At 41.9% G+C, this 11,045-nt stretch overlaps 1 protein-coding gene across 1 annotated transcript in view; it reads right to left on the bottom strand.

Moving 5' to 3' along the window:
* Nucleotides 1–11,045, bottom strand: part of dcaf12 (DDB1 and CUL4 associated factor 12) — a 100,225-nt gene that overhangs the window by 12,635 nt on the left and 76,545 nt on the right. Inside the window, exons 7-8 of the mRNA XM_080213707.1 lie at nt 6,622–6,784; nt 1,520–1,707 (exon numbers count right to left, since the gene is read on the bottom strand). Of these exons, the coding sequence (XP_080069833.1) occupies nt 1,520–1,707; nt 6,622–6,784 (351 nt within the window). The remainder of the gene's footprint in view (nt 1–1,519; nt 1,708–6,621; nt 6,785–11,045) is intronic.

Below are 11,045 nucleotides of genomic sequence, written 5' to 3'. Positions count from 1 at the left end.
AATATTCTCAACGTCCAGATCCAACAATGTTCTAGTTAAGCTCCCATCTGTCCCAGAGCAGGTGCTAATGCCTCTCTTGCTGGCACTACAGGCATAGATTTTCTCAATCTTCCAGTGCTTCCCTGCAGCACCACAAGTAATCTTAAAATTATCACTCAAAAATCTGTGACTAAATTGGTTTCCTACTCTGCATTCATTCTATAGGACTAGTTGTAGACATATAAGAGTTGGGTACAACACAGACTCCTCAAATGATGGGGCCTCAGGGGCTAAATTTTACATAAGGAGCAGGAGTACACAGGAGGTTCACTAGGCTGATACCGGAGATGAGGGGGTTGGACTATGAAGAGAGACTAAATAGACAGGGTCTGTACTCGTTGGAGTTTAGAAGGATGAGGGGGGATCTTATAGAGACGTATAAGATAATGAAGGGGATGGATAGGGTAGAGGTAGAGAGATTCTTCCTGCTCAGAAAGGACAGCAGGACTAGAGAGCATGGCGGGCGGGCGGGGGCAGGCAGGCAATTTAGAACGGAGTTGAGGAGGAACTTCTTCACTCAAAGGGTGGTGAATCTATGGAATTCTCTGCCCATTGATGTGGTGGAGGCCACCTCACTAAATATATTTAAGTCACGGATAGATAGGTTTTTGGTAGGCAAGGGAATTAAGGGTTATGGGGAGAAAGCGGGAAAGTGGAACTGAGCCACTTCAGATCAGCCATGATCTTACTGAATGGCGGGGCAGGCTCAAAGGGCTAGATGGCCTACTCCTGCTCCTATTTCTTGTGTTATGTAGGTGTAGGCCATCTGGTGCCTCGAGCCCTCTCCACCATTCAATAAGATCATGGTTGATCTTTCTTTGGACTCAACTCCACTTACCCACGTACTCACCATAACTCTAAATTGCTTTTCTGTTCACAAATTTACCTATCATTGCCTTAAAAATATTCAGTGAAGTAGCCTCAACTGCTTCACTGGGCAGGGAATTCCACAGATTCACAACCTTTTGGATGAAGAAGTTCCTCCTCAGAAGCCAGTGATAGTGCACTCACTTCAGCATCAAAACTGCAGCTTCAAGCCCTGCTTCAGAGACTTAAAGTGCAATCTTGGTTGATAGGCTCGTGCAGTACTGGGGGATTGCTGCACTGTTAGTAGTGCCACATATTAAACCCAAAGTTTCATCTATTCTCAAGTGGATTCAATGATACTATTAAATAAACATCAGTGGAGTTCTCTTGTGCCTTGGCCAATATCTATTTACGACTAACATCATTAAAACAAATTATCTGGTGACGAATTACACCGATGTTTGTGGGAACTGTGCAGAAATTGTTTATGGTGCTTCCTGAAACAACAATTATGTTTCAAAAGAACTGCAATGGTTGTAAAGTATATTGGGACATTGCTAGTTTTAAGTCTTAGCAACTTGTCAGGTAGTGGTACCATGGGAATCTGCTGGATCAGAAGCTGTAGGATTGTACAACATAAGAACTGAAGACATAAAATCTCTTCTCAACTTACCAACCAACCCTTCCCTGTTGTTAACTTTAAAATTTCTTCAGAAGACTTGAGTTTCAGCTTCTCGGGATAGTAGTCCGCTTGACACTGCCTTTCCATAAACTTCTGAGCTCTGATGTCATAGAAAAGCAGAGAACCTTGTCCAGTTCCTACTGTTATGATGTGTTCATAAAAGCTTACAGATCGAATACCTGTTAAAAACAGAACAATTGTTTATAAAGTTTATTTGTCACCAGTAAGGCTTACATTAATATTACAATTAAGTTACTGTGAAATTCCCTTTTGCTTTTTACTACTTATGATCCTCCTTCAATATTTAGCCTTAAGGTGACTAAATTCATCCACAAAGGAGACTAGCAACCAATGTTTTTATCCTTAATGAAAGAAAAATGCTGCAAGTACTGGAGATCTGAAATGAAAGCAGAAAAGTGCTGGAAAAACTCAGCAGGAGTGGCAGCATTTGTGGAAAAAGAGAAAGAGAAACAGAATTAACATTTCATGTTCAATATGACTCTTCAGAATTTCTTTTTCTGTCTTTGTGCACAATTTACCGTTCTGGGTACCAACATTGCTCTTCCTGATGCAGTAATAGGATTGTTGTTGCTCAAGTTTATCAATGTAAACTATAAATACAAAATATAAAAAATGATAGTAAAAGTTTTTACAAATATATAAAAAGGAAGAGAATGGCTAGAGTCAATGTTGGGCCCTTGGAGAATGAGAGGGGGGATTTAATAGTGGGAAACGAGGAAATGGCTGAGACTTTAAATAAGTTTTCTGTGCCGGTCTTCATGGTGGAGGACACAAACAGCTTACCGAAATTAACAATCAAGGGTTTGTAGGAGGTGAGGTCCTTAATACAATTACTGTTACTAAAGAGGTAGTGCTTGGTAGACTAATGGGAACTGAAGGTAGACAAGTCCTCGGGCCCGGATGGAATGCATCCCAGGGTACTGAAAGAAATGGCAGAAGTAATAGCAGATGCGTTAGTAGTTATTTATCAAAATTCACTGGACTCTGGGGAAGTGCTGGGTGATTGGAAAACAGCTACTGTTAAGCCGCTGTTTAAAAAAGTAGACAAAAGGCGGGTAACTACAGGCCGCTTAGCTTAATGTCTGTAGTTGGGAAAATGCTAGAATCCATCATTAAAGAAGAAATAGCAGGACACCTGAAAAGAATGGTTCGATCAAGCAGACAGCACGGATTCGTGAAGGGAAAGTCTTGTTTGACGAATTTACTGGATTTTTATGAAGATGTGACTAGTGCAGTTGACAGAGGGGAACTGGTGGATGTGGTGTTTTTAGATTTCCAGAAAGCGTTAGATAAGGTGCCTCACAAAAGGTTGTTGCGCAAGATAAAGGTACACGGAGTTGGGGGTAAAGTGTTAGCATGGATTGAAGATTGGCTTTCTAACAGGAAGCAAAGAGTTGGAATAAATGGGTGCTTTTCTGGTTGGCAGTTGGTGACTAGTGGTGTGCTGCAGGGATCAATGCTGGGGCCTCAACTGTTTATCATATACATGGATGATCTGGAGGAGGGGACTGACTGTAGAGTTACAAAGTTTGCTGATGACATGAAGATGAGTGGGAAAGCGAATTGCGTGGAGGACACGGAAAGTCTGCAGAGAGATTTGGATAGGCTGAGTGAGTGGGCGAGGATCTGGCAGATGGAATATAACGTTGGCAAATGTGAGGTTATCCACTTTGGTAGAAATAATGGTAAAATGGAATATTATTTAAATGGTGAAAAATTACAACATGCTACTGTGCAGAGGGACCTGGGGGTCCTTGTGCATGAATCACAAAAACCCAGTCTGCAGGTGCAGCAGGTGATCAAGAAGGCGAATGGAATGTTGGCCTTTATAGCGAGGGGGATAGAATATAAAAGCAGGGAGGTCTTGCTGCAACTGGACAAGGCACTGGTGAGGCCGCAACTAGAATAGTGTGTGCAATTTTGATCCCCTTATTTGCGAAAGGATATACTGGTCTTGGAGGGAGTACAGAGAAGGTTCACCAGGTTGATACCGGAGGTGAGAGGGTTAGTTTATGAGGAGAGATTGAGTAGATTGGGCCTGTACTCGGAGTTTAGAAGGCTGAGGGGTGATCTTATAGAGATATATAAGATAATGAAAGGGCTAGATAGGGTAGAGGTAGAGAGATTCTTTCCACTTAGAAAGGAAACCAGAACTAGAGGGCACAGCCTCAAAATAAGGGAGGGGGGCAGTTTAGAACAAAGTTGAGGAGGAACTTCTTCTCTCAAAGGGTGGTGAATCTCTGGAATTCTCTGCCCGTTGAAGTGGTGGAGGCTACCTCACTAAATATATTTAAGTCACGGGTAAATAGGTTTTTGGTAGGCAAGGGAATTAAGGGTTATGGGGAGAAAACAGGAAAGTGGAACTGAGCCACTTCAGATCAGCCACAATCTTACTGAATGGCGGGGCAGGCTCAAAGGGCTAGATGGCCTACTCCTGCTCCTACTTCTTATGTTCTCAGAGGGTAGTGAATCTCTGGAATTCTCTGCCCATTGAAGTGGTGGAGGCTACCTCGTTGAATATGTTTAAGTCACAGGTAGATAGATTTCTGATCAATAAGGGAATTAAGGGGAGCAGGCTGGTAAGTGGAACTGATCCACTTTCGATCAGCTATGATCTTACTGAATGGCGGGGCAGGCTCGAGGGGCAAGATGGCCTACTCCTGCTCCTATTTCTTATGTTCTTATGTGTTCATGAACTTATCTTTAATTAGATGTGCTGTTTGGAATTTAATAATGAATCTAGTTTTTAAAAATATGGGTCAAACTTTATCATAAAGATGCCAGTTATATGTTCATTACACTGAACATATAATAGAAGTTTCATAGAATCCCTACAGTTCAGAGAGGGGCCATTTGCCCATCAAAAATGCAGTGACAACAAACCTACCCAGGCCCTACCCCTTTAACCCCACGTATTTACCCTACAAATCCCCCTGACTGTAAGGAGCAATTTACTGTAGCCAATAAATCTAACTTGCATATCTACGGAGTGTGAGGAAGAAACCAGAGCTTCCACAGAAATGCCACGCAGACATGGGGTGAACATGCAAACTCCACCCAAGGCCGGTATTGAATCCAGATCTCTGGTGCTGTGAGGTAGCAGTGCGAACCACTGTGCCACTGTGTCACCCAGGCTTTAAAATTTTTTTATGGTGTTTTCTTCAAAAAGTTGTGGAAATTAAAACAATCATAACATAAAATACTGAAATTAGGTTCCAAGGACTATTTATCCATAATACTAAACTAGAGGTCTAGATTTTTTCTTATACCAAATAAGTGCTTTTCAAAATTCATCAATAACTTCAAATATAAGCATCCCACGTATTACTTACGTGGCGAAAAACTGCAGCAGGCGACGGTGCAGAGGGACCTCGGGGTCCTTGTGCATGAGTCGCAAAAACCCAGCTTGCAGGTGCAGCAGGTGGTCAGGAAGGCGAATGGGATGCTGGCCTTCATAGCGAGGGGGATTGAATATAAAAGTAGGGAGGTCTTGCTGCAGCTGTATAGGGCATTGGTGAGGCCGCAGCTGGAGTACTGTGTGCAGTTTTGGGCGCCGCACCTGCGCAAGGATATTTTGGCCCTGGAGGGAGTGCAGAGGAGGTTTACTAGGCTGATACCGGAGTTGAGGGGATTGAGCTATGAGGAGAGGCTGAATAAACTAGGCTTGTACTCGTTAGAGTTTAGAAGAATGAGGGGAGATCTCATTGAGACGTATAAGATGATGAATGGGATGGATAGGATAGAGGTGGAGAGACTCTTCCCGCTCAAAAAAGACAGTAGGACTAGGGGGCACAGCCTCAAGATAAAGGGGAGGCGGTTTAGAACGGAGTTGAGGAGGAACTTCTTCACTCAAAGGGTGGTGAATCTCTGGAATTCTCTGCCCGTTGAAGTGGTGGAGGCTGCCTCGCTAAATATTTTTAAGAAGCGGGTTGATGGGTTCTTGATAAGAGAGGGGATTAAGGGTTATGGGGAGAGGGCGGGAAAGTGGAACTGAGCCACAACAGATCAGCCATGATCTTATTGAATGGCGGGGCAGGCTCGAAGGGCTAGATGGCCTACTCCTGCTCCTATTTCTTATGTTCTTATGTTCTCTCGTAAAATGAACAAGTGCTATTCTTTGTGATTACAAATGGGGATATTGATAGATTACCAAAACTAATCTCAACTCTATTCTCAGTGAATCACATGGTAAATATCAAACCAGGACCCCTGACATATTTTAGCTCCCTCACTTTCATCTGTAACACTGTTGGATTGATATTCCCAGCTTGGGTCACTGTCTGTGCATAGCTTGCACGTTTTCCCCATGTCTTACCCATAACCCGCTTCACATTTACTATGCCTAATCCACTTAACCTACTTGGATAGTAAGGGGCAAGTTAGCCCAGCCAATCTACCTAACTTGCACATCTTTGGACTGTGGGAGGAAACAGGGGCACCTGGAAGAAATCCACACAGACACAGGGAGAAATGCAAATTTCATAGTCATCCAAAGCTATAATCAAACCCGGGTCCTCAGCACTGTAAGGCAGCAGTCCTATTCATTGTGCTACTGCTCCAATCTAACTTGTAGCTAAAATTCCTCATTCATATAACAATTCTGGCAAACTTGCCCTGCATCCTCTATGTGACCTTCATACTCTTCCTAAAGTGCAGGGACCAGAAGTGGATGCAATGGTTAAGTTATGAGCCTTAAAACAGCTGTATAGCAAATAAGACAGTGCTATTGTCCACATGTTCTTATTTCTTTCAAAGCTAGGTGCTTTGTACAAATATAATTAAGCTCTGCATATATTTACCTGTAAGTATTTAATACATAACTGTATGTTTACCACTGTGAAAAGCAGTGAAGAATATGTCACTTCTATAAAATATTTTAAACTTTACAAGTTTAAAACTTCATCAATGGCTAATTGTTAAAAATTAGTATTCTGGTTTCAACTTATAACCTACTTGTTTTTAAAATATGTGAGGAGGGAAATAAATAAATGCTGTAGTGCCAGAAAAAGGTCAATGTATTTACCCAACTTATTTACTAGCAGACAACACAGCTTCAATTTCTTCCAACTTACCACTACCCCGTTCCCTGGAACTAACTGACTTTACGTAGCTTTGAGGCTGTCTTGGATCAAGGAAAGAAACATGTGCTTGGGACCCCACAGCATATACAGACCATTCTTGTCCATATGCCAAGCAAACATTTTCTCGACAATGTGGCAACTTGGTAGATAGCAGCTTGAACAAAAAACAAACATTTAATTTTACTTGGTGGAATTTTACAGATTGCTAATTTTTAAAAAAGCTTTGCATCCAAGCATATTTTCACAAATTAAACATCACACAAATTGAACGTCCCTCAAGTAGATAGTTGATCACCTCACCCTTTTTTTTAAAACTTAGTGAAGAAAATGGCAGTCCCTTATAATTGGCACTGCACAGCTTGCTCTCTCCAGTCTTCTTCTATCCATCTGTGCTTTTCTTGGTTTGTCTGAAAGTCAATTATTTTATACCATTTCTGTATCTATTTATTTGTAACATCTCTCATTCCTTTCTGCATCTCAGTGATTTCTGCCCTTTCTTGATGGAAAATCGAGCACGTCTCAGCATATGAATCAGGTTTATGGATTATTTAAAACTCAAAACCAAAACCAAGGTTCGACAGGTTTTCAATCATTAACAACAAATGCTCATATTGAAATGAAGAACTTTGATATTGTTCAACCACATATATTTTGCCTCAATACAGTTTTTGAAATTTGTCCAAAAAACATTTTGATAAACAGTCAAACAGATTTTATTGGTGATGCAAAAACTCATTGCCATTTGGCAAATTAAATGTCACTAATGAAGACTGGAAATTTGGACACTGCATATATTTAGACCACAGAATCTATCTTCAACACAAATAGTACATATAAGACCTTGCTTTTGGTCTTGAAGTAAATATTTTAATAAATGTATTGAAAGTCACAAAGCATTAGATATAATTAAGAAATTATTTTGTTTTAAACTTTATTCGGTGGGACATGTGCAGAGTATTTTGTAAATGGTTGGAAAGTGTAGATGTACAAAAGGTCCTGACCTCACCAATATGTCACTGAAGCCTAACATTCAGATGAAGAAAGCAAGGAAACAGTGAGGCTAATGATATGTTGGCCTTTATCACAAGAGGATCTGAGTGCAGGAGTAGTCAAGTTTTATCTCAATTGTATAGAACCTTGGTTATTCAACTCACTAGAACAGGAGGCTCCACAAATATCCCCATCCTTAATAATGGAGAAGTCCAGTACATCAGTGCAAGAGATAGGCATTCGCAATGATCCAGAAGTGCCGAGTGGATGATCCATCTTGGCATCCTCTGAAGGGCCCCAGGATCACAGATTTGATTTACTGTCACATCTATTAGTATACACTGAAAAGTACTGTTGTTCTGTGCTATACAAAAGCGTACCATACATAGAGAAGGAAAGCAGAGGGTGCAGAATGTGGTGTTTTAGTCATAGCTAGGGTGCAGAGAAAGATCAACTTAACATGAGGTAGGTCCATTCAAAACTCTGATGGCAGGAGGAAAAAAGATGTTCTTGGCCACAGACTTTTGTATCTTTTTCCTGATGGTAGAAGGTGGAAGAGAGAATGTCCGGGGTACATAGGGTCCTTAATTATGCAGGCTGCTTTGCCGAGGCAGTGGGAGGTGTAGAAAGAGTCAATGGATGGGAGACTGGTGTGCTTCCTTCATGACCCTTTATAGTTTTTTGCTGTCTTGGATAGAGCAGGAACCATACCAAGCTGTGGTACAACCAGAAAGAATGCTTTCTATGCTGCATGTGTAAAAGTTGGTGAGAGTCATAGCAGACGGGCCAAACTTCCTTAGCCTTCTGAGAAAGTAGATGCGCTTGTGGGCTTTATTAACTGTAGCATCAGGGACCAGGACAGGTTCTTGGGGATCTGGACACCTAAAAACATGAAGCTCTTGACCATTTCCATTTCATCCCTGTTGATACAGACAGGGACATATCCTCCACTAAGCTTCCTGAAGTCAATGACCATCTCCTCCATTTTGCTGACACTGGGGGAGAAATTATTGTTATTGCACCAGTTCACAAGGTTGTCTATCTCTTTCCTATACTCCATTCCATCATTGTTTGTGACATGACCCACTACGGTGGTCATCGACAAACTTGAAAATTGAGTTGGAAGAAAATTTGGCCACAGTCATGGATGTGCAAGAAGTAACTTTTAAGTGGCGTCTTGACAAATACATGAAAGTAATGGGAATGGAGGGATATTGTCCCTGGAAGGGTTGGGGTTTAGTTTAGTGAGAGAGCGTGGTTGGTGCAGGCTTGGAGGGCCAAAGGGCCTGTTTCTGTGCTGTAATTTTCTTTGAGCATAGACAGGGGTTGAGAGCCTTGTGGTGCACCGATGTTGAGGACGATCGTGGACATGGTGTTGTTGCCCATCTTTACAGATTGCAGTGAGGGTCTAGGATCCAGTCACAGAGGGATGAGCTGGGCATCTGGAGATGAGTTTTGTGGCAATAATCATGTTGAAAGTTGAGTTGTAGTTAATAAATAGGAGTCTGACAGAGGTATTCTTGTTATTCAGGTGTTCCAGGGTTGAGTGTAGAGCCAGGGAGATGGCGTCTGCTGTGGATCTGTTGCAGCAGTAGGCGAACCGTTGTGGATTCATCAATTTGGGAGACTGGAATTGATTCATGCCATGACTAACCAGATGCCAGTCTTCAGCCAATTCGATTCACTCCACAAGGTTTCAAGATATGCTGAAGGCACTGGATACTGCAAAAGGCTATGGGCTCTGACAACATACCAGAATTAGTACTGAAGACTTGTGCTCCTGGACAAACGGCGCCCTTAACCAAGCATACCTGAGCAATTTTCCAAATTACATGGTAGGCCCAAGTATTTAGCTATACTGGAAAAATCATGTCTACAAGGAGTAGGACAGATCCAATCCAGCCAATTACTGGCCCTTCAGTCCACTCTTGATCTGCAGAGCAATGGAAGGGGTCGCTGTCAGTGCTATCAGGTGGCACTTCCTCACAAGCAACCTGGCATTGCTGGGGTTCCACCAGGGCTTTTAGGCCTTTGTTCAAACATGGACAAAAGAGCTGAACAAGAAGTGAGGTGAGAATGAATGCCTTTGACATCAAAACACCATTTGTGAATCTGGAGGTCATTGACTGCTACAGTTAACTAGGCTCTACAATCAACAGCAATTTGTCATTTGATTCTAAATTCAACACATGCACAGCAAAAACTTTTGACCGAGTGTAGCATCAGAAAACCCTTGCAAAACTGGAGTCAATGGCAATCAGGGAGAAATGCCTCACTGGTTGCATTCATACTGATTACTGGATATCCATCATCTCAATTCCATTTTCTCAAGATAGTATTCTAGGCCCAACCATCTTCAGTTGCTTCATCAACAACGTTCCCTCATAAGGTCAGAAGTGGGGATGTTCACTGATGATTGTACAATGTTCAGCAACATTCATGTTTCCTCAGAAACTGAAGCAGTCCATGCTTGGGCTGATAAATGGCAAGTGACATTCGTACTGTACAAGTGGCAGGCAATGGCTACCTCCAACAAGAAAAAAAACCTAAAATTTTCCCCTTGACATTCAATGAGATCATTGCCGAATCACCTATTATCAACATCTTGGGGAGTAGGGGGTGTGTTACCCTTGACCAGAAACTGAATGAGGCCAGTTATATAAATGCTGTGGCTACAAGAGCAGATCAGATGCTGAGAATTCAACAGCGTGTAACTCACTGACTGACTCTTCAAATCCTGTCCATCATCTCCAAGGCACAAGTCAGGATTGTGATCAAATACTTTGCACTTGATGAGTACACTCATCAGCAGCACTCCACACATTCCAGGACAAAGCTTGATTGGCACACCATCCAGTATCTTCTACTTGCACTTCCTCCACCAATGAACAGTGGCAGAGTACAGACCACTAAGGATGCGTTGGGGCAACTCACCAAGGGTCTTTTAACAGCATCTTCCAAACCTGCAACCCCTACCACCAGAAAGACAAGCGCAGCAGCTGTATGGGAAGATCACCACCAGCAAGTTCCCCTCCAACCTACAGAATAACCTGACTTGGAAGTATATTGCTATTCTTCAGTGTTGCTGGGTCAAAATTCTAGAACTTCCTCCCCAAGAATAAAATGCTTGGATAGCCAGTGTTACCCATTTCCCATGAAAGAATAAAAAAAATCTTACCAACAAACTTAATTATTCCATCTTCCAACACATTGGTAAAGAGAGTCTTTTTTCCTCAGTTAATAAGTCAGTGAAATACACTAGAGGACACTGTTGAACACGCTATTTAGCACATCATTATACACAATTCTGGGTTCCAAGACATATAGCAACTATGACAGAACAAGCTCACTTGTGATAGTTAAGTAAACATTAAAAATATATTTTACTAGTTATTTTGCAGCTATTTTCAATTTTAATGAGGAAA

This window comes from Carcharhinus amblyrhynchos, chromosome 1 (assembly GCF_965287045.1).
Source record: "Carcharhinus amblyrhynchos chromosome 1, sCarAmb.v2.hapA, whole genome shotgun sequence".
NCBI classification, from domain to species: Eukaryota; Metazoa; Chordata; class Chondrichthyes; order Carcharhiniformes; family Carcharhinidae; genus Carcharhinus; species Carcharhinus amblyrhynchos.
Note: the sequence above shows the minus strand (reverse complement) of the source record. Positions and strands in the feature narration are given on the sequence as shown.